Source organism: Macaca thibetana, chromosome 2 (assembly GCF_024542745.1).
Source record: "Macaca thibetana thibetana isolate TM-01 chromosome 2, ASM2454274v1, whole genome shotgun sequence".
In the NCBI taxonomy this organism is placed as follows: Eukaryota; Metazoa; Chordata; class Mammalia; order Primates; family Cercopithecidae; genus Macaca; species Macaca thibetana.
The window spans coordinates 33,110,386-33,135,625 of record NC_065579.1 but is presented as its reverse complement, the minus strand read 5'-3'; the positions used below and the strand labels follow the sequence as shown (position 1 = coordinate 33,135,625).

The 25,240-nt window shown below is 37.3% G+C and overlaps 2 protein-coding genes across 2 annotated transcripts in view; one reads left to right on the top strand and one right to left on the bottom strand.

Annotated features, from left to right (window-relative positions):
• LOC126947030 (60S ribosomal protein L7a-like) overlaps positions 1-25,240 on the top strand; it is a 428,366-nt gene that overhangs the window by 188,250 nt on the left and 214,876 nt on the right. The window lies entirely within an intron of this gene.
• Positions 1-25,240, bottom strand: part of COL6A5 (collagen type VI alpha 5 chain) — a 125,737-nt gene that overhangs the window by 98,790 nt on the left and 1,707 nt on the right. Inside the window, exons 2-3 of the mRNA XM_050777722.1 lie at positions 5,119-5,213; positions 1,990-2,589 (exon numbers count right to left, since the gene is read on the bottom strand). Of these exons, the coding sequence (XP_050633679.1) occupies positions 1,990-2,589; positions 5,119-5,185 (667 nt within the window). The 5' untranslated portion in view covers positions 5,186-5,213. The remainder of the gene's footprint in view (positions 1-1,989; positions 2,590-5,118; positions 5,214-25,240) is intronic.

Sequence of the window (25,240 nt, the reverse complement as noted above, 5' to 3'; positions counted from 1 at the left end):
AAGGGAGTGTTAACTTACCTGAGACATGAAGAAATCAGGGAAGGCCTCTCTGAGAGGATCACATATGGGTTGAGAAATGACTGGAGAGAGGAATTCAGCCACGTGGAGTTCTGAAGGAAGAGGAATTCTGGCAGATAGAGCAGCAAGAGGTGGGAACAAGCAAGAAGTCCAGAGTAGCTGGAGTCCATGAGTGAGGGGAAACACTGACGGATAAGGCCAGAGGGAAGCAGGGCCCAGATATTCTGGGAGTCACATGATCTTATTTAAATATTTTAAATATCACTCCAGTTGCTGAGAGGAAATAATGAATTCAGGGATAATAATTAAGAAACAATGGTCCTAGTCCAGGAAAGAGATAAGGATTCCTGGGCAAGTATTACAGCTGCTAAGATGGAATGACAAGGATAGTTTTGATACGTGACTTAGAGGTAGAACAGAAAGCTGGATAAATTGGATGTGAGTATTGACAACAAAAGAGGAAGTGGTGAAAACTCCTGGGTTTTTGGCCTGAACGACTGAGTGAATGGTGGTGGTGTCTTTTTTCAAGACAGGGAAGATAGTGAGAAAAAAAAGTTACAGGGGGGATTTGTGTTCTGTTTCAGACATGGTAAGTTCGAGAAACTACTGAGTATTGAAGAGGAGATGCCAGGTAAGCAGTTGGTTATACAAATTTGGAATCTAGGGGAAAGTATGCCAAATTCACATAAAACATAGACTCCAAGCACAGGTGGATGAACTGCAGGTGTGGAAAGCTAGCCAAGAGATAAGCTCAACCTTGCCAAGAACTACCCATCTGTGAGTTCTGAGAAGGCAGATAGCGTGTCTTACTTATCACTGTCCCTCCAGTACCTGGTGCCTGGTGAGAGCTCAAAAATATTTATGGAATTAAAAATAATTCTCATAAATCTACCAATCTACTCTGAATCCCCCACAGTTAGCTAAACAAATTCCAAGAATGACCTTCTCAGGTCAGTATTGATTTGCAAATAGTTGTTACTATTAATAACAGTAAACAGTGTGCCAAATGCCATACAAGCCACCTCACTCATATTATGTGGTAGACACTATTATCCTCACTTTACAGGTAAGGAAACTGATGCTCAGGGTTAAGTAAGGGACTCAATGTCCTAAGTGGCCAAGCCAGGGTTTGAACTCAGACCTTCCTGACTCCAAAGTCTTTGGTCCTAAACTCTAAAAGTCCAGGATGAGACAACACAGCAGACACAGGGCTCAACACAGCAGAATGCAGTCCACTGCACTGCATTACTGCACCACTGAGGGCATCCCCTCTTCTTCCTGGTTGAACACAAAATATGAATATGTACTAATAGTGTCTTATTCTAAGGTTATCATTCTTCTCACTGAGTATCACTATATATCAGTTCACAAGCATTTATTGAATATTTATTGTGAGCCTCATACTGTAACAAGACTGTGAAGGAAAGATAATAGACAATGATCCTATTTCTTTATCTATAAGATCCTCATGTATTAATTCATTAAGAAACAGGACACCAGCTCATTGTCAGGCACTGTGCTTGGCACAAAGAATAGAGAGATAAGTTGTCAGTCCTGCCCTCATGTGCTACCTGTTTCTTGCTCGGTGGTGGTGGGGAAGGAAAGGAGGACAAACACAGAAATGGATAGTTAAACGGAAAGTGCTGCTGTCATAAGCTGTGTGCAAGGAACTGAAACTCAAAAAGAAATTAGAAAGGAAAGAGTCCAAGAGGAAAAGGATATAGGGATGAGATTTACATGATTATAGGAGTTATTCAAGCTATAAGAAAACAAAGGAGTGCAATAAGATCGAGCTCTTGTCAGAAAAAAATTCACAAGCAAAGGCAGAAGTGAGCAAGTATGATGTGTAGAAGTTTCCAATACTTCAACACGGCTAATTATGAAAACCTAACATGAGTTGCAAGAGGTGAGGGTGGACAAATGTAGACCCACCTGGGGATCAGGCACCTCTTCAACCAAGGGCTTCCTTACCTTGTGTATCAGCATCGATGGCTCCCTCCTTGTACTTGGTTACATCCTTGATGATCTGTGTCATGCTTTGGGAAAATGTGCTGAGGTCTCTGATTGTCCGAAAGTTGAAATGGAAATGAGACGTGGCCATGGCCTTCAGATTTTCCTCAGAAGCTTTCTGCACCCCCACGGAGATAATTTTCACCCCGTCTTTCTGCAGGGCTTTTGAAGCCTCTTCCACTTCATCCTCAGACTCAGCCGAAGCCAGGACCACCAAAATTGGGGGAAATTGTTTCCTGTCTCTCCCATTTGTGGGTACAGAGAAATAGGTCCTGTGAGCCTCCTGAAGAGCCTTTCCTATCTGCAGGGACCCGCCAATGAACTGAAAGTTCATCTTGAGGTGGTTCAGCATGGGGCTCCTGCCTTTAAAGGTGTTCAGATGGAATTCACTGTGAAACTCATCGCTGTACTGGGCCAGGGCTACACGGTATTTGTTGGTCTCTATGGGGAGACTGTTGATCATTTTGCTGATGAATGTTTTGACAAATGGGAACGACTTAGGTCCCAGGTGATCGGAGCTGTCCACCAGAAACACAACATCTGCATACTCAGGGCCTGGCCCTATCAAAACAAAATAACAACAAGCAAAAACAAAGTTATCATTCAGCCTTTATATTTTACATCACAATACTTACTTAAGACTACACCCTAGTGTTAAGTATACATCAGAATCCCAAGAAAAGTATCTTTTGGAGGTCAAACAGAAGAAACTATAATTGCCTTTGCTAAAATGTCAAACAAAAGGGCTTTAGTAAAGTTAGCCAACAGATATACAAGAGACAATAAACTTCTTTCCTTTTTTAGTTCTGGAACCCCAAACTCTGATATTGTACCAACCCAGAAAGTCCCTGACTGGACTGGTTTGGCTGTGTCCCTACCCAAATCTCATCTTGAATTATAGCTCCCATAATCCCCACATGTCATGGGAGGGACCCAGTAGGAAGTAATTGAATCATGGTGGTGCTTACCCCCATGCTGTTCTCGTGATGGTGAGTGAGTTCTCATGAGATCTGATGGTTTTATAAGGGGCTTTTCCCCTTTTGCTTGGCACTTCTCTCTCCTGCTACCATGTGAAGAAGGACATGTTTGCTTCCACTTCTGCCATGATTATAATTTTCCTGGGGCCTCCCCAGCCATGAGGAACTGTGAGTCAATTAAATCTCTTTCCTTTGTAAATTACCCAGTCTCGGGTATTTCTTCATAGCAGTGTAAAAATGGGCCAAAGCGGTCTGAGGACTACAGCAATTTTTGGAAACATTATAGAGTAAGCAATTGTCTCAGGTGGCAGAACAGAGTCTAAGACCAGGATTTCAGATGAAAGTGCTTGATTGAGGGCATGCAATGTAAGAGAAACAGGACAAGACAGGGAACAAGCAGAGAAGGGCATGTCATCAGGTAAGGTCTAGCTTTGGCCTGCTCTGCAAGGGGCTCTGGAGCCTAAATTACAGCAGAGCTGTCCCTCTTTGAGGCAAGAGGGCCAGTTTTTTGTGCTACCCTATTAGTCAGTCATTGGCTGCAGACCATCCCCAGAAGTTGGAGAGGAGCAGAGGGTTGCAGGCAGAACCTTTTGGTTAAGTGGGAAAGCTGAGAACAGTTCCCCTGAGAAAATGGGGTACAGTCATGAGCTGTTGCCAGCAGTATTCACAGTAGCTGGGAGGTGGGTGCACCAGCCAGACAAGAAAAGTCTGGCAAGGGAGTGCCAATAGTACCTACCTTAGCAGTCATGGTCAGCCATGCTGCTCTTGAAATTAGTAATGTGCTAGTAAATGTCTAACAACTGGCTCTCTCTTTCAAGGTAACTCAGAAATTCATCAGGAAATCTTAGAGTAACACCGTGACAATGCACAGTAAAAAATACTTCTTTGAATGATGTTTTTAGTAATTACAATAGAGTAGAAAAACCTGCCTTTCATGCATTCTCTCTTTTCCTATACAGACACACGTGCACACACACACGCACACACACACACCACAGTCGTGTGCTTCACAATGACATAATGACATTTCAGTCAACAACAGACTGCATATATTATAGTGTCCTCATAAGGTTATAATTAAACTGGCTGGGCTCACACTGTAAGACCAAGGTGGTAGGATCACTTGAGCCCAGGAAATTGAGACCAGCCTGGGCAAGATGATGAAACCCTGTCTCTACAAAAAATATAAAAATTAGCCAGGTGTGGTGGCATGCATATGTAGTCCCAGCTATTTGGGAGGCTGAGGCAGAAGGATTGCTTGAGCCGAGGGAGCGGAGGTTGCAGTGAGCCGAGACTGCACCACTCCACTCTAGCTTGAGTGACAGAGTGAGACTCTGTTTCAAAAAAAAAAAAAAAATAACGATTATAATAGAACTGAAAAATTCTTATCACCTAATAACATCATAGCTGTCATAATGTGGCAGTGCAAGGTATTGCCTTTCCTGTGTTTAGATGTGTTTAGATATATAAATTCTTACCATTGTATTATACTTGCCTACAATATTCAGCATAATAACATGCAGTATAGGTTTGCAGCCTAGGAGCAATAGGCTGTATCATATACCCTAGGTGTGTAGTAGGCTACACCATCTAGGTATAAGTATACTCTATGATGTTTACACAATGACAAAATGGCCTAATGATGCATTTCTCAGAAAGTACACCCACTGTTAAGTGATGTATGACTATGTGTGTGTGTTTGTGTGTAAATATATATTTCATGCTTGTAAAAGGAAAGGAAGGCAATGGTTTAGTCATGAAATACTTAGAATTTGTTTCTGTGTGGGGTTCCTTTTCTTTCATTTATAAGATCAAGATTCAAATGGATCTATAAACAAATGGACTGACTCAATCCATGGAGACATGTAATATTGAGACTGAAGCAAATCAATGGATAACTGAATTTTTCTAGCCAGGTGCAACATAACTCATGATTTTTTCTCATGGCTTTGTGCCGTCTTTGACAAGTTAAGTTTGTTTGATATTGTATAACAATTACTAAATGCTGCATACTTTGATTTTTAGTAAATGAATTATTTCCCTCTGTTTATTAAAGTTTACTGAGATATAAAAATATTTCCTAAATAATAATAAACATAAAATATACTGGTACCTGGGCTCTGGTCTGCCAATGTTTCAGTCCAAATGATTAGGACAAATATAATTAGTAGGATCTTCATTTTGTTAGTGAAGATTTTTACTTTTGTTCTGCAAAAAAGAATTATTTACAATATGAAAATTTTTATTTTTTACCATTAAATAACTGTGAAGATAGTTGTATTAGAGCATGGTACACTGTAAACAAGTATTTGTCAAGCAGTGCCAAGTGTGTTTATAAAATTCATCAAGCATTTGGAGTATCTGTTGAAAATATTAATGCTAATGTTTGGTGAGCCCTGGCTAAGGCTCAAACACCTTTCTCTTGCTTGACAAGTGTCATCTAATTTAATTCTCACAACAATCTTATAGGGAGGTACAATTACTACACTTACGTGACAGATAAGGAAACGGAAGCACCAAATGTCTTGGTAAGAGGTAGATCAATCCACAGTACTAACCCAGACAAAGCAATTGCATCACCCAACCTCTTAACCACTATGTCATAAGCTTTATACAAAATTAGTGTCCTCACAAAATTTACATAGTCACTATTCTCTACCCTTTACTGTTATGCCACTATCATATATGTTCATAATTTGGCTTAAAAAGCCAACAGCTACACATGTCTCTTCCTTCACTGAGTCCTTGTGAATACTGCTTCCTCACTTACAGTTATGCCCAATTTCACAAAGTACCTTAGGTTTGGTTTTTCCACATAGTTCACAATCAATCAGAACGCTTCCTGGGAAATTAAAATCTCAGGAATTTAACCAAATCAGAGTTTGTTCTTTATAAGAATAGAAATATATTAAAATGGCCAATACTCAAAAAATAGATCTGCCTTAAAACAGATACCAAAGGTATAAGGGCTAATTTTTAGAGCTCTTTTGAAATTGTTACTCATTAAGGAAGATTGATAGAATCATTGGAAGCTGGATGTGGACAAGACCCTATAAATAATTTAGATTAAGCCCCCAGTTCAGAGGAAACAACATTTTTATCACCCCAAAAAGAAACCCCAAACCCATAGCAGTCATTCCCCACTCCCTCCCCCGTGCCACCCTTCTATAGGTGCTGGCACTGATCTTTCTTTCTCTATGGATTTGCCTATTCTGGACATTTCATATAAACAGAATCACATAATATGTGGCCTTTATGTTTGACTTCTTTCATTTAGTATGAGTATGTATCAGTACTTAATTCTTAATTCTTTTTTATGGCTGAGTAATATTCCATTGTATGGATGTATAACATTTAAAACATTAATTGTCAGTTGATGAACATTTGGGTTGTTTCTACTTTGGTCTATTATAAATAATACTGCTATGAACACTTATGTACATGTTCATGTGAATATACATTTTCATTTATCTGGAGTAGGTACCTAGGAGTGAAATATTTGGTCTTATCATAACACTATGTTTAACATTTTGAGAAACTGTAAAATTGTTTTCCAAAGTGGTTGTACTATTTTACACTTTCAGCAGCAATGTATAAAGGTTCCAACTTCTCCACATCGCCATCAACACTTATTTTCCATTTTGTTATTATAGCCATTCTAGTGGGTATAAATGGTTTTCATTTGCATTGCCCTAATGAAGAATGATGCTATCTTTTCAGGTACTTAATGGCCACTAGTATCTCTTACTGGGTGAAACATCTATTTAAATGCTTTACCCATTTTTACTTGGGTTATTTGTCTTTTATTGTTGTAATATAAAAATTCTTTATATATTCTAGATGCTAGAATACTAGATGCTTCACAGATATATGACTTGCTAGTATACTCCTGCCATTCTGTGGGTTGTATTTTCACTTTTTAAATGTGTCCTTTGAGGCACAAGTGATTTTAAATTTGATAAAGTCCAATTTATCTGGGGTTTTTTGTTTTATTTTGTTCCTAATGCTTTTAGTGTTGTATCTAAAACACCAATGCCTACAGTCACTAAGGGTTACTTGTATATTTTCTTCTAAACATTTCATAGTTTAGCCTTGCATTTAGTTCTTTAACCCATTTTAAGTTGTTTCCGTGTGTGGTGTGAGGTAGGGATACAATTTCACTCTTTTGTATGTGGATATACAATTACAGTTGTCCTAGTACCATTTGTTGAAAATACTTTTCTTTCACCATTGAATTGTCTTCACACCCTCATCAAAATCAAATTTACTATGAGTGGATGAGTTTATTTTTAGACTCTCAATTGTATTCTATTTATCTATATTTCTATCCTTATGCCAGTACCACATAGTCTTGATTATGCTACTTTTAAGAAAGATTTGAAGTTGGAAAGTGTGAGTCCTTCCACTTTGTTCTTTCTCAAGGTTGTTTTGGCTATTCTGAGCCCTGTGCATTTCTATATGTGTTTTAGAATCACCTTGTCAGTTTCTGAAAAAAAGAAAAAAAAAAGGCATCTGGATTTTGATAGGGTTTTCATTGAACAGGTAGATAAATTTATGGAGTTTTAGCATCTTAATATTGTCTTACAATCCATTAATATGGGTTTTCTATGGAGAATAGAATTTTGAGATCTTATTTCATATTTTCTCTGATGTTCTTTAAATATAGATCATAAGAATTCAAAGATAAAGAGGAGACCTTTCTGTACAGCCACGTGAATTCCAAAGCCAATAAATGTTCAGAGCTGTGTATACATCCTTCTTTAGGTTGGTGGTATGTTTAGAGAGTAAGATTAAGCTGGTCTCAACCCAGTAAAGCTCAGCAGAGTTTTACTTATGAACACTGGAGCCCAGAGGACATATCCCAGGTGACCATTCGTGCACACATCCCTTGGCTTAGCTCTGCTCTCGTTCTTTCTTCAGCTCAAATTCCCACTTTGCATGTCTTAGCTCCAAAATAGTGTCAATAGCTTAATTTTGTAGATGTGGAATTGCTGAGTCAAAAGTATATTTACTTTAAGTTTCTTTGGATACTGCCAAATTGCCATCCTTTGGGTACCAAATAATATTCCCTTACCTGCCCCAACATAGTATGTCTCACTATTTTCACTTCACATTCCTATTTGTCTTTTCCATTATTTACACTGTTTTGGTATAAGTTATTCTGATTAGTCTGTCTTTTTTATTGTTCATGCTTCTGAAATAAATTTTTTTCATATTTTTTTTCATTTTTTTCATGAGCTTATTTTTAATTCCCTTGGCAAGTAATATATGCCCAGGAACAAAGTGGAAGTTTGTATTCCTGCAGATAAGATGGAGATAGAAGAGGGCAGCCTCTCAGAAAAGAAAATGTCCAGTGTTATAATCTAGGCTTTACCACTCCCAATCCCCTCTTCCAGTCCTGTAATTATTCAGGGGAAGCCACTGCTTATTAATTGTTAATTTTCTATGACTCTTGGTCCTTTGATGGCTCAGCCTCCCTGTCTCTTTTGTAACATCTTGAAGTTTGGATTTCGTGCAGGAAGTCAGCAGGCAGTGCTAAATTTCCAACTTTTCCAAAATTCAAAGTTTCCCATACCAAAGAAAAAATGAAAAAATATTTAGAATATACAGACTCTAAGATATAATAGTAGGGATCCCTTTGGAGAGAGTTGAATCATATCTCTAAGGCTCCTCCTAACTCTAAAATTATCTGATCCTGTGATTCTATGATGGAAGGACCTGAGGCACAGAGTGGCATGTATGAGTGATACTTTAAGGAATTAATTGGCCATTCTGGAGGAGACATACCCCAAACTAGACTTGGGGCCCAAAGAAACTCCAAGTTTGAATAGCTACCAAGTGAACCAACTCATCCTTTCTCACACTTTCAAATGCTCAAACTCTCAGAGGCTGATTGGGAATTCAAAGTTAGTATCACATCTGAGGGAAGGGCACCCCAAGCCCACTTCAGGGTGGACCAACAGCCAAACTGCACATCTGAAGAGAAGGCACACATGCCGAGGGCTAGGCAACAATCAGCTAGCCTTGCTATTTCCTGTGGGGATGTTCAGCACATGTAGATCAGCCACATAGAGATGGGGGCTAAAGCTCCCTAGCCACTGCCAGGAGACAAAATAAGAGGGTAATAATAGACTAATGAATAATCACATCCCTTCTTTTGATTGCATTCCTTTGGTTAAAAATATCTGTGAAGACAAATCTCACCATTCTGAATGAGAAACTGTATTGTTTTATGGGGCAATCTATTTTATAACCTATGGCATGAGGTGTTAAAGTGACTTGGTGAAGTAGGGAGAAAAAGCTTAATTTAGCAAAACATAAAGGCACATGATAAAGCCTGCAACCCTCTAAGAAGTTCAGACACTAAAAGGAAAAGAAATTATTTAGCGAGTTATAACCACACAGCAAAGGCCTTGGTGTAATTCTTGAATCCATGAGATTAGAAGTAAGTATGTAAACAGTTTATTGGAGGCTTAGACTGCTAAATCCTAAATCAAGCATGTCACAAATGTTGCAAAAGTAATTGCAGTTTTTACCATTAAAAGTAATGGTAAAGCCGGGCGCGGTGGCTCACGCCTGTAATCCCAGCACTTTGGGAGGCCGAGGCGGGCGGATCACAAGGTCAGGAGATCGAGACCACGGTGAAACCCCGTCTCTACTAAAAATACAAAAAATTAGCCGGGCGCAGTTGTGGGTGCCTGTAGTCCCAGCTACTCAGGAGGCTGAGGCAGGAGAATGGCGTGAACCCGGGAGGCGGAGCTTGCAGTGAGCCGAGATGGCGCCACTGCACTCCAGCCTGGGCTGGGCGACAGAGCGACACTCCGTCTCAAAAAAAAAAAAAAAGTAATGGTAAACTATAGCATTCTGAAACCACCAAGTTTAATTTCTCTTTCTCTCCTTTTGCAGTCAAAGGAGCAAAATGTCCTGAAATATGGTAAGAAATAAAGGTCAGGTCATCTCCCCTCTGTCCTCTACACTGTTTCCCTTCTCCCTAATGCCTACCTTCCAGTTTCCCTGGTTAAGCATCCCTCACTCAGGATCCATGCAACAAAAGCTGGCCAGAATATGGAGCTCCAGTAGAGGGAGAAGGCACAGCTTTAGGAACCATAGTCCCCAGTTGATAAGGGCCTTAGGCTGCAAATGCACCATTCATGCACACCCAGCTGAGGATCTGAGGTCACAGAACGAGTCCATGGCTGAGCTAAAGCTTAAATTCTCGGCTTAGCCTCCCTGGTGCCTTATCGCATTTCTGGAGCATCTGGAGGGCACATTGAGTTTTCCTGTCAAAACAAACTGTGAGGCTAGATAATTATTTAGCCTTATCTTCCTGTGCTGGCTGTCCATCCTGTGGGTGCCATATGACTCTACTTCCTTTGGTTTTCATTACTTTTGTTTCCTCCATGGCACCACTACTCCACACTCTCAAATCTGTCCACACCTAGACACTCATTCTAGCCACCTGGACTGCCACGTCCCTCCTCTTCTTTGGTACCTATCATATTTTGCCTTGTACTGAAGTTACTGAAAGACTTTCTTAATCCCCCACTTCTCCTCTTTACCCAGTAACACACACACACACACACACACACACACACACACACTCACACATACACACAGACCACTAACACCTATAAACTCCTTGAAGGCAGGACTGGACTCTTCATTCCTTGTCATTGAACGTCCCACTTGCTTAGGTGAGTGCCTGCTTTAGAACAGGCTCTCAAGAAATATTTGCTGAATTGAGTTAATTACTTAGGAAGTGATTAAAAGCCTCATTTATCCAACTATTGTGCCTATTAAACCTCACACAGCAGGAATTCCAGAAACTTCTAGAAGCAAAAGACCATGTTTGGAATATCCTGTGATTGATAAAGTAAGGATCTATGCATGGGAAGCAAACTCCACTAATTTGAGCAACTCTGGGGAAAAGCTGAACACCATATTGGAGCATTCCAGACAAGTCCCAGGGAACCTGCTCTAGCAGGAGGGGCTGTGTAAACCATTCTGGTTCCATCTTTTCAAAAGGCAGAGGCCTTACAAATCTTCCTGGGTCAGCCCAGGGAAGAAGCAGGTGTGGCGAGGAGGTTTGGCAGCAGTATTAGGACATGATGGTCCTAATACTGCTAAGGGACCAAGTATGTTTGATACATCTTTATATTTCCAGGGCTTGGCAGAGTGAGTATTCGCAAGAAAGGAGAAGAGGAAATGAGGGCAGGTCGGAAGGCAAGTTATTGTGCAAATGCTGGTAAAATATGGGAGGATGAGGTATTATTTCAAATGAAGGAATCGACAAAAATATCATGCACAAAGGGGAAGAGGAGAGATCAAGGATCTCAGGTAGAGAGGTGCCTACAACTGTATTACACAGCACATCAGCAGAAGGAAACCATTTCTCAAGTTCTTCTTATTGGGAAATGTCTGATATCACATTCTAGTAACATCTTTATCAGAGGAAATTGGATTAGGACAGAAGGCAGGAATGCTTATGCCACCAGCTCCTAAAATCAAAGCAAATAAGACATATCAGAAACACGGGCTACAGTTTCATTAACACATCTAACAACCGTCACTTTCCCAGTCATCCAACACTGCCGTTTATAGATAATTTATGGAACTGCCATAGGCTTTGGACACAGAGTAAAACACATAAAATACTTCCTCCAAGAGCACACAATCTATTTGGGGCGCCAGGACAGTGACATGAAAAGATAAAATATAGAAATTCACAAACATTAGCCCTCTAATAACTATGGAGGTTATTTTGTAAGGTCAGTAAAGGTCATAAACCTATTGGTTTTGACTAAAATGTCACTGCAGGCTCCATCATACAATAACTGTCTATGGCATTTACGTCAATGCCTACCCCATAGTAGGTGAGTAGTGAATATTTGTTAAAAGAATAAATGAACATGATGTTTCAGAATAAATTGTAAAGAACAGTTAGAATGCAGTTTAAAGAATAAAATACAGCACTTCAGAGTACAATTTATAAAAAGGCATCAAAAGGAAATTTACAAAAGCCTTTGATATACTCTAAAGACTTCTACAACTTTGATCAGGCATTGTGGAAAGAATATCAAGGAATCAGAACTCATAATTCAAACCATGAGCTCCTCTCTGAGACTTGTTTCCATGATCTATAAAACAAGAGGGTTGGACTTGAGCTATAAAATGACCTCATTTTGTAAATTAGAGTACAGGCCATCTGGGAACATGGGTTCAACCAAAGGCATAAAATGAGTGAACAGGTCCAGCCCTACAAGGTCCGGGCCTCTCAGAAGGGCGAGACATCACCCTTCTTGCAAGAGCATTGGCAAAAATCACACTGATATATACAGAATCCCCCTCTATCAGAGCCCAGGCATCAGAATTTTGTTTCAAGTATTCTTAATTATTGTTTAAGTATCCAACCCATAAGCTTCTTATACACCAGATTTCAAAAAATAAACATCCCTAGAGAGAAGAATGTCTTGCTTATGTTACTAATCCTTCTATTTGCCAAAACGTTATAAGGGCAATTATATCCACATGGAAATAAATGACATTGGACCACAGCTGCCCTCCAAATCATGAAGACCCCACATGAGCAGCATTGCTATCCATAGTTTCGGTAGCCTGCTTTCCTGCTCTAGGATCCTTTGGCTGTCTGGTTGTGTGCCTCATTATTAGGGTTGTGGCTGAGAAAACAAAACATGGCTTGGCTTGCTCTTCTCATTATTACTTTCTTAAGAAAGAACAGGCTGTGGGCTGGTGATTCTCAATTTTGGCTGCACACTAGAGAGCTATTAAAAATACTGATGCCAGGTTCCACTCCCAGAGTTTCTGACTCAGTTGGTCAGGGGCATGGTCTGAACATGGATTTTTTAAAAATACTCCTGGTGATTCCAATGTGCAGCCAAGGTTGAGGACCACTAAGTTAGGCCATCTTGAATGGTCTAAGCAAGCTCTCTATAGAAAACACAGAGGTATAGTCCCAGAGAGAAAATCTGGGCCTCAATGTCTTTTTCTGCAAGTTGTGGTAAATAATAGCTATAACATTGTGTTGTTGAGAAGTTTATGTGAGACCATGTATATAAAACCTCTTAAAGGAAACATCTTAAAGGAAACATTTGTTGATTTTGTCTGCCCAACTTTCATTACTTCTTCTGAGGATTCTCTTTCCCCACTTTCAAACCATGTAGTTGCTGAAATCTTGACCTCACTCCTACTCCAGGAAAGTATACCTGGCTTAGACCAGCATTGCTACAGTCACTGTGATTGTTCCAACAATGAGCACTTTACCTACACCATCAAAGTCAGAGAGCCTCAGCCAATATACAGGTTTTGCCACCATGAAGAAGAATCCCAAGATCAAGAGAGATGTATCTTTGATGATGTCAACTGAGCAGCTTGATCAGCCTGATCAATCCCTGGACTTTTCAGGTGTCTCAGTCAATAAATTCTATTTTGTGTTTGAGCTGGTTTCAGTAGGGTTTTACTAATACAGGAGCAAAAAGAATCCTGACCAGAATTCAATTGACAACCTTTGAAAATGCCTGGATACCAGACCTACTGGGATATCCAAGATTAGGGCCTCTATGATGGTTCTTTCCTGCTGCAACTTTGCAGAACTAGACTCACTGGAGAGATCTCAGATTCCTATTCCTTTTGCACCTGACCAAGCACCATAGTATCCACATCGTTTTTCCCTCTGCTTCAAGGCTGAAGGAATTTGCGCTTTTCTTTTCTTTTCTTTTTTTTTTTTTTTTTTTTTTTTTTGAGACAGAGTCTCGCTGTGTCGCCCAGGCTGGAGTGCAGTGGCCGGATCTCAGCTCACTGCAAGCTCTGCCTCCCGGGTTTTTACGCCATTCTCCTGCCTCAGCCTCCCGAGTAGCCGGGACTACAGGCGCCCGCCACCTCGCCCGGCTAGTTTTTTGTATTTTTTAGTAGAGACGGGGTTTCACCGTGTTAGCCAGGATGGTCTCGAACTCCTGACCTCGTGATCCGCCCGTCTCGGCCTCCCAAAGTGCTGGGATTACAGGCTTGAGCCACCGCGCCCGGCCTGCGCTTTTCTTAAGTGTAAATTCAAATCCTAATTATACTTCAGAACTAGACCTGCCTGCTCCCTGACTACTGCAGTCTGTATCTAATCCTCCGTGTTCCCATCTGCCCCAAACACTCAGTCTATATCACGAGTTTTTAATAGCTAAGATATATACTGTATTTAGCTGTACTGTTTATTCGTGTATATATGTTTGGTAGTGCTATCTCGTCTTCTACTTTGGGGTTGTCCTAACACAATGCAAAGCAAGTAAATGCTTGCTAAACTTAAAAGATATTGTAGGTTAGGGGGAAATGCAGAAATGGTTATGCAGAGTATGATCCCAATTTTTAAAAACGTCATGTGCATTTATTTCTAAGATGTGGGGTTGAGGATATTTTTGGTTCATTCTTAAATTAGAAATTATTTTTCTGGAGTAAAACAAACAAAAATTTGAGAAAAAAACACAAATAGAATATGTGGCTTCCCAGGACAGTGTCAATTTATGACTGTGGTCCCAGTGCAACGATTAATAGCACTTTAGTTATCTATTAAAATTGACCTGGGACTATGGTTTCTAGTTTGCTATGAGGTAGCTTGGACCTAAGTTGTCACTCCATCCTAAAAACAAGTAAAAAACTAGGCAAACTGAAAATTAATAATTTTTCTTTGCCACAGGGAAAACCGCTGCCCCAAAATTAAAGAGACAGTCAGGAGGATATGGAAAATCACAAGTACAATTTATTGGAGCAGAAACTCATGAGCTGAAACCTTTCCAGGAACCAGTGCTTGGGTAGGAAAACTTGAAGTGTAATTGACAAATGGCTGGAGGTTCAATGTGGACACATCTAATAGTTAAAAATTCCAGAAAAGCAATTGCTAAAGAGGCACCCACACTTTCATTAAGTTTTGCCTCAAGGAGCTCTATCAAACTCTTGAAGTAAAGATAAAAGAAAAAATTCCTCATTATTCAGCAGAGTGAGGGGAATAGGAACCATTTTTAAATACACCACAGCACGCTGTTCTTCTTAACAAGGCATGTTCTCAAGAGAAACTATTTTACCAGAACTCAATCTGCTGGGGTTTTATCAGAATCTAACTGGCCTAAACGAAAGGAAATACCCAACTCTAGTCCCCATTACACCATCTTGTCCCTCCCAAGAGTGACGGAAGACAGAATGAGAGGCATTTGTAAAGTTCATAGCTCGGCAACACAGGTCCACTAAAGGAATGAAACCTAATCAGAGAACTATAGAATGCTTCTTCTCACTCCATACCTTACCACTACATCTACCACTACATGATTAAAGTCCTATTTACACGATAAGGAAGGAGGAATTTTAATTATTTTGTTATTATAAGTTATTTGCACTACCTGTGAAGCAGTATAGTGATATTTGAAAGTATACTTGGATTAGTTATAAATGCAAACTCTAGAGCAACCACTAAAGAATGAAGTATAACTGATATGCTAAGTAAGGAGAGAGAATTGAATCCTAAAATGCTCAACAAAAACCACAAAAAACAGAAAAGAGTAGAAGACAAAATTGGAACAAAAAACAAAGGCAACAAATAGAATCTAGTAACAAATATGGTAGATATTAATGCATCTGTATCAATAATCACTTTAATGGTTTAAATGCACAACTAAAAGAGATTGTCAGAAACTGAAACAAATTGAATATATGTTCTCTGCAAGGAACCCTGTTTAAATATAGATAAATGTAGATTAAAAGAAATTGGATAGAGAAAGATATACCATGCTAATACTAATTAAAAGAAAGCAGACGTAACCATATTAATTTCAGACAGAGAAAACTTCAGAGCAAGGAAAGTTATCAGAGATAAAGAAGGGCATTAGAAAATGATGAAGTCAATTCTCCAAGAAGATATAGCAATCCTTAACATGTTTCCACCTAGCAACAATGCACCAAAATATATGAGGCAAACATTGATAGAATTTCAAGGAGAAATAGATGAATCCACTATGATAGTTGAAGGCTTCAACACCCTCCATCAGAAACAGACAGTTCTAACAGGGAGAAAATCAGTAAGGATATAGTTGAACTCAGCAACACCATCAATTGACTGAATGCAATGAACATCTATAGACCATTTCTTCCAACAACAGCAGAATAACACATTCTTCTCAATTTACCAAAATAGACCATAAAACACAAGATAACAAACTTAAAGGAAGAGAAATCATACAATGTCTGCTCTCAGATCACATGGAATTAAGCTAAAAACAAAAAACAGAAAGATAGCTGGAAAATCCCAAAATACTTAAGAGATTAAATCACACAGTTTTAAATAACACCTGGGTCTAAGAAATCTCATGAGAAATTTAAAAATATTTTGAACTAAATGAAAATGAAATGACAACTTATCAAAATTTGTGAGATGCAGCAAAAGAAGTGGTTAGAGAAAAATTTATACCATTTAATGCATTTGTTAGAACAGAAGAAAGATATAAAATGAATAATCCAAGCTTCCACCTTAGGAATAAGAAAAAGAACAAATTAAATTAAAATAAGCAGAACAAAAGAAATGATAAAATTTAGAGGAGCAATCAATAAAATTGAAAACAGAAAATTAATGGAGAAAAATCGATGAAACCAAAAACTAGTTCTTTGAAAACATGATAAAGTTGATAAGCCTCTAGCCAAGCTAATTTAAAAAAACAGAGAACATAAATTATTAACATCAGAAATGAAAGACGAAGCATCACTGTAAGTCCCATGGACATTAAAATGATAATAAAAAATACTATGAACAACTCTATGCCCATAAAATTAATAACCTAGATGAAATGGAACAATTCCATGAAGACACAATCTGACAGAACTCACACAAGAAATCAAATCAGTAATTAATAACCTTCCAAAACAGAAAACAATAGGCCCAGATGGGTTCAATGATAAGCATTACCAAACATTTAAAGAGGAAATTATACCAATTCTAAACAATTTCTTTCAGAAGGTAGAAGCAGAAAGAATATTTCTGATTGATTGAGTGAGGCCAGCATTACCCTAACACCAAAAACCAAAGACATCACAAGAAAACTACAGACCAATATATTTCATGAACACAGACGCAAAAATCATCAACAAAATATTAGCAAATCAAATCCAACAATGTATTAAAAATTATATATCATGACCAAGTGGGATTTATTCCAGGTATGTAAAGTTGGCTTGTCAATCAAAAATCAATTTACAAATCCATTATATCAACAGGCTAAAGAAGAAAAGTTACATAATCATATCAATAGAGGGAAAAAGAGGATTTGACAAAATCCAAAACCTATTCATTATTAAAAACCCTCAGTCATCCAGAAATAAAGGGAAACCTTTTTAACTTGATAAAGAAAATCTACAAAAAAGCTACAGCTAACACTATAATGATGAGAAGCTAGAAGCTTTCCTGCCAAGATCAGGAACAATGTAAATACATCCTCTTTTATTACTCCTTTTTAACTTTGTACTGGAAGTCCAAACTAATGCAATAAGACAAAGAAAGAAAGTAAAATGTATATAGATTTGGAAGGAAAAAATAAAACTATCTTTGCTTGAAGATGACATGGTTGTAGAAAATTCCAGAGAATAAACAAAAAATTCTTGGGATGATAAGTGATTAGAACAAGGATGCAGGATACAAAATCCAGTTGCTTTCCTGTATACTAGCAATAAACAATTGGAAGTTGAAATTTAAAACACAATACTATTTACATTAGCACCCCCCAAAATGAAATACTTAGTTAAAAATATAATAAAATGTCTGAAATCTATATGAGGAAAACTATAAAACTCTAAAAGAAATCAAAGAAGAATTAAATAAAAGGAGAGATATTCCATGTTCATGGATAGAAAGACTCAGTACTGTCAAGATGTGAGTTCTTCCCAAATTGATCTATAGATTTAACACAATCCCAATCAAAGTCAGCAAGTTATTTTGATACTGACAAACTGATTCTAAAGTTTATATGATGAGGCAAAAGACTCAGAATAACCAATACAATTTTGAAGGAGAAGAACAAAGTTGGAGGACTGACACTTCCTCACTTCAAGACCTTCTGTAAAGCTACAGTAATCAAGACAGTGTAATACTGGTGAAAGAACAGACAAATCAATGGAATAGACTGGAGAGCCCAGAAATACACCTGCACAAATAGTCAACTGATCTTTGACAAAGGAGCAAACGCAATACAATGGAGCAAAGACAGTTTTTTCAACAAACAGTGCTGAAACAACCAGACATCCACATGAAAAAAAAAAAAAAAAAAAAAATATATATATATATATATATATATATATATGAGAGAGAGAGAGAGAGAGAGGGAAAACTTACGCCCTTCCCAAAAATTATCTCAAAATTGGTCACAGACCTAAATGCAAAATGCAAAGCCATAAGCTCCTAAAATATAACATAGGAGAAAATCTAGATGACATCGGGTTTGGCAATGACTTATGAAATACAACCCCAAAGACAAGATCCATGAAAAAAATAATTAATGAACTGCACTTCGTTAACATTAAAATGCCATGTTTTATAAAGGGCACTGTCAACAAAATGAGAAAACAAGCCACAGATTGGTGGGGGGAGGAAAGGTTTGCAAAAGACGTATCCGATAAAGGACTATTATCCAAAATATACAAAGAACTCTGAAAACTCAACAATAAGAAAACAAACCAATTTTAAATTGGGTAAAATATCTGAACAGACTTCTCATCAAAGAAGACATACAGATGGCTAATAAGCATATGAAAAGATGGTTAGCATCATATGCATTACGGAATTGCAAATTAAAAGAGTAAGATGCTACTACACACCCATTAGTATGGTGAAAATCCAAAACACTGACAACACCAAATGCTGGCAAGAATGTGAAACAACAGGAAATCTCATTCACTGCTGACAGGGATGAATGCAAAATGGCACAGCCGCTTTGGAAGACAATTTGATAGTTTCTTACAAAACTAAACTTATTCATCCCATAAAATCCAGCAATCATGCTTCTTGGTATTTACCCAAATGAGTTGAAAACTTATGTCCATAGAAAAAACTACACGTGGATGTTCAGCCTTATTTATAATTGCCAAAACTTGGAAGCAAACAATACGCCTTTTAGTTGATGAACGGATACACTGTAGTAATTCAGGCCAATAGATTATTTCGGACTAAAATGAAATACACTATCAAGCCACTAAAAGACACGAACCTTAAATGCACATTAATAAATGAAAGGAGCCAATCCGAAAAGGCTATATATTATATTTTCACAACTATATGACATTCTGGAAAGGGTAAAACTATAAAGACAGTAAAAAGATCTGTGGCTGTCAGTGGTTAGGAGGTATGGAGGGATGAACAGGTGGAGCACAGAGGATTTTAAAAAACTATTCTGTCTGATTCTATCATAATGGATACATGTCATTATACATTTGTCAAAATTCATCAAATATACATTTCCAAGAGTGAAGCCTAAGATAAACTTTGGACTTTCGATGACAATGATGTGTCAATGTAGGTTCATCGATTGTAATAAATGTACCATGTTGGTGCAGGATATTGATAGCAGGGGAGGCCTCGTGTGTTTGGGGTAGGGGAGCATATAGGAACTTTGTACTTGTTGCTCAATTTTGCTGTGAACTTAAACAGAACTTCAGTCTGAGCATGAGAGACTTTTTGGGATTATGGAAATGCTCTCTATACTGATTGTGGTTACGTGGACATATACATTTGCCAAACAGTTCTAATAGTACATTTAAAATGGATGCATTATATTATATATAAATTATATCTCAAAAGGGTTAACTTCGTTAAGTGCACAGTTTGGATGATGAATTATTTTATCATAAGAATGGTATAACGAAGGAAGGGCTGTGGTAGTAGTCTGCACTAGCAATAAAGTGGTGCATAGAGCCTTTAAAAATAATAACAAAACAAACTTGGCCTGCTTTATTATCCCCAGGGAGCAAGCAATGTTAATCAATGTCAGTAACAATCTTCACCTTCATGGCTGCATGGACTACTTTCACCACAAATGATACATATTCCCATTCCCTAGAGACATAATAAAACTCCTACTGGTTGGATGTATTCTTCCAGAAGGTTTCCCTATGCATAAATGAATCATAATCTACATTAATTGAATGCTGTCTGCATCTTAAATCAATATATGATCAAAACAGGCCTAAGCTTAAATATCTCCCTCATAATATGAATTTGAAGAATTCAAGAATAAATCAGAAGTTTTACCCCAAATGTGTAAATTATTATCATTTTATTAAAACTTTAATAATGAAATTATTAAAAATTGGCATTAGAGTACAGGAACAATATTCTCAGCACTGGTACCTGCTGGATTGTTCTTGAAGCCATTGCATTACATTAATGCCACACTAAGCAGATGCTCATTTGCAGCTGATGTCTAGGAAAAGCACGTTATTTGGAGATCTATTGGGAATTTTTCCTGTAAAACTTCATGTTTTTCTTCATTCTCTTCATACTCTTTCTGGTGTTTGGTATGAAAATGATTTAATATAAATATTGGTTATTTGGTAATTTTCCTTGTCTCAAAATTTTGAGCTGATGTAGTTGACATTTCCCCATAACAAATGGTCATGAATTGTGAACACTTTAAAAGCAGAACCTTTTCTTGAAAATTAACGGTCTAGGTGGAACTAAATAACTAAAAATAAAATCCAGTTCATCAAGATAACTTTCTATAATATCATGAGTGCTAATACACTAAGCTAAACTTTTTTGTGAAGAAAAAGTAAGTAAGTATTTCAGGCTTTGTAGGCCAGACGGTCTCCAGGACAAATATACTACTCGATTTTGCCCTTGCAAAAGCAGCCACAGAAAATATGTAAACAAACAAGCGTGACTGCGGAACCACCTATGACTTCTGCGGGTCCTACACATTTTTGCCTTATGGAATCCTCTCATAATAAAATGAATTAAAAATTATTTTTGCTGTGGGTCCCATACACTTTTGCTTTATAGGATTCTCTCACCAGAATATAACAAATTAAAAATTATTAATATAACTTTAAGTACTTTACAATTTAATTTATTTCTGTTTTAGGCAAAATTTAATAGACTTATGAGTCCTAACAATTACATTTTTTTCCCTGTGTGAGAAAAAATTAAACAATTTTTGACCTAAATATTCATTTTTCTTCTAATTTTTTAAAATTAAACATGTCATAGGCTTCTAAAACACTGTGCCTAATGGACAAATTGGTCCTGCATGGCTGTGCTCCAACAAAACTTTATTTGGTGGCAAGTTGTTAAACCTGCACAAAACAATTATACAAGTTTACTATTATTATATAATCTCTATTATTCTGCCTGGTATTGTTTCTTAAATTTTAAAAACAATTGGTGGCTCAAATATTCTTCCTAAATGTACCTACCTCATTTATACTGTATTAATAATCATATTAACAGTCAATCTATTTCCATACTTATTTAACCATTTGAAAGTCCTTAAAAATTGTCAGACTGGATTGACCATACTAGTTGAAATCAACATCCATTCTGATTGGTCAATGCGTAGTCATTGTTAACTATTTTTAATATCACTCTTGATCTACTTCATTCATCTTAACAGCTGCATAGTATTCCTTTATATCAATGTTTATTTAACTAATTATTTATAAATATTTAGGTTGTTTCCAATTTTTTCACAATTCCAAACAATGTTGCAATAAACAGCATTGCACAGTGGAAGAAGTATTATATTTCTTTTTTTTTTTTTTTTTTTTTTTTGAGACGGAGTCTCACGCTGTTGCCCAGGCTGGAGTGCAGTGGCCCAGGCTGGAGTGCAGTGGCGCGATCTCGGCTCACTGCAAGCTCCGCCTCCTGGGTTCACGCCATTCTCCTGCCTCAGCCTCCTGAGTAGCTGGGACTACAGGCGCCCGCCACCGCGCCCGGCTAATTTTTTTTGTATTTTTAGTAGAGACGGGGTTTCACTGTGGTCTCGATCTCCTGACCTTGTGATCCGCCCGCCTCGGCCTCCCAAAGTGCTGGGATTACAGGCTTGAGCCACCGCGCCTGGCCAGAAGTATTATATTTCTAAAGGATCACTTATTGGGAATGGAAATTCGGGGTCAAAAGGAATGTATATCTAAAATTATGGTCAATATTAGGCAACTGCAGCAAAAAGGTGTGCCAAATCATATTTTCCCTCAGGAACATATGGAAGTCCTTATTTCCCCACACTCTCACAACATACTTTTGAAGTTTTGGAATCCTGATTGAGGGGAAGAAATTCCACATTACCATATGGCTCTTTGAATTTGCATTTCTATAATTACTAGTGAGATTGGGAAAGGTATTTTTCTATTAACTGTACACTTAAGATTTTTGACCATTTTGCTTGTGAGTGCTTGTCTTTGTATTTATTTATTTTTACGTGCTCTTATTATTAATATACACAGTCCTAGATGTTTTATATCTGTTGCTATTGTAAGTTGAACCTTTTCTCTTACTCATGTTATTAAATTATTTCTATTGACCACTTTGCTGAACTTTCTTGTTGGCTTGCTTAGACTTTTCCAGTATATTCTCATTTTAAATAAAAATAATTTTGATTTCTCCTCTCTCAATGTATATATCTTATATTATTACATTGACCAGAACTTCAACAATGTTAAAGAGTGGTATTGATAATGTTCCTAATTTAATCGTAATTTCTGTTGTTGTTGTTTTGAGATGGAGTCTCACTCTGTCGCCCAGGCTGGAGTGCAGTGGCACGATCTGGGCTCACTGCAAGCTCCACCTCCCGGGTTCATGCCATTCTCCTGCCTCAGCTTCCCGAATAGCTGGGACTACAGGTGCCCGCCACCATGCCCGGCTAATTTTTTTGTATTTTGTTTAGTAGAGATGGAGTTTCGCTGTGTTAGCCAAGATGGTCTCAATCTCCTGACCTCGTGATCCGCCCGCCTCGGCCTCCCAAAGTGCTGGGATTACAGGCATAAGCCACCATGCCCAGCCAGTTAATGGTAATATTTTAAGTGTTTTCTTCATTACACATGTCATCATGGCAGCTGGTTTATAATATATGTTTCTGATTATGTTAAAATATTTCTTATTTTAACCTAAGATTTAAGAAAATCTAGAATGGCTGCTAAATTTTACCTTACCCAATACCTTTTCAGCATCTACTACAATGATCACATATGCTTTTTCTTTTCAAATATAACCATATGTTGAACTTTATTTACAAAATATTGGTGAATAATTTATTAGATTTATTAATATTGAATGATTTTTGCTTTTCTAAAATAAATTCCACTTCATTATCCTACATTTCCTTTTACGTGCTGTTGAATTTTACTTGCTAATATTTGATTCGGGAATTTTGCATTATTGTTCAAAGGTGAGAATGCCTATTTTTGTGTGTGTGTGAGCTATCTTTGTCAGGTATCAATCATGCTGGATTCATAAGAATGATCTGGAAGCTTTTCTTCTTTATCTTTGTTCTAAACATTTTAAGTGACAGAGCAATTGCCAGTTATTGGGAGTTTTGAAAGGAATTACCCATGTACTGACAAGGCCAAAAGTGTTAGCTTGCAGCAATTCTCAGTTCCTTCCAGGTTACCAGCCACTTAGATTTTCTATTGCTTCTTTAGCTAGATGTTGCAATTATCATTCATGTGCCCTCCTATCATTTTCCATTTCATCCTGGTTTCCAATTGTTTATGATAAAGTCAAATAAATTATTACCCCTTTTTTCTACTCTCTAGGGTTATGTCAAATTTCTCATTCCTAGTGCTATACATTTGTTTTCATTCTTCCTTTTTGGTCTGGATTATGGTAACTAGTATTTTATCCTGTTTACTGTGTGTTTTTCCCAAAAGATGTTTTTCATTTATTACTCAATTCTATTGTTATTCTTTGTCTTAATTCTCAATTTTCTGTCTTTATTTTTACTTCATTCTATTTTACATAGGTTTGTTTTGCCTTCCCCCTAACTTGTTGAATTGAATGATTAATCCACTTCTATTCTTTCTTATTTAGTAATGAGAGCTTTTTGAGGTAATGCATTTTCCTGAGTACAGCATCAGCTTTGATATGAAGCATGCTCATCATTACTACAGGCCAGATATTCCTCAATTATGGTTTGAAATTTTTCAAGTGACTGCATTTTTTATTTCTTCAATTGAAAATCAAGAGATTTTCTATTTTGATTTGGTTGTTTTATTGGGGTTGTTTTATTTTTCAGTATGAATGTAGCTCTTTTATTAGTTACTTTTGGTTTTAATGCATTGTGGTTAGAGAATGTACTCTGTACTCTTTCCTGGAATATGTCAAAGTTTCCCCTATATATAACCTAGTATATATTAGATCAGTGCAAAAGTAATTGAGGTTTTTGCTATTACTTTTACTGGCAAAACCACAATTACTTTTCTACTGACCTAATATAATGCTCAGTTTTTGAAATGCTTAATGCTAGAAAAGAAATCACATTTGCTCCTGATGATAGAGTTCATTACTAGTCTATACTAATAGACTAATCTTTATTTATTTTTGCATATCTTAACTCTCAAGGACTAATATGAGTGTCTCAACATTTCCCCTACAACTATATTTTCATCAATTCTCTTATTTCCTGCAGTTTCTGCTTCATGCATTTCTACACTATGCTAGTTATTTCATAAGGTTTATGACAGTTATCTCTTCAATGTGGAACATATTCATAACTTGTTTACCATTATTATCTGACTTTTGATTATCACTTGCACCATCACCGTCTGCTTTGGCCCACTGTTGTATCCTCAATCTCTATGGGTACCCGGTCAATAGTTAACACTTCATAAATCTCGGTTGAAAAAAGAAGATGCGAAAAAAGGAAGAGAGGGTAGAAAAAAGTATGCACTACACCTCATTTAATATAGTTTTTATTGACCTCAACATTTTCTGATATAATATCATAAACCCTGCTTCTTCTTGGGTGGTGTGTCTTTTACAAGCAACTTAATGTCAATTATCAAATCTATTTTGTTTTAGTTGTATCTATTGTAGACAGTGTGTGGCTGGATTCAGCTTTTTGATCAAATCTGTGATTTTTTTTAAGATAAGGACTTAAACTCTTTTTATTTTATATTATAAAATATATGTTTGGGCTTACTTTCATCTCTTTTAAATAAATTATTCTTTACTTTCCACTACTACATGATTTGTTTAACTTACTTTGCCTTAT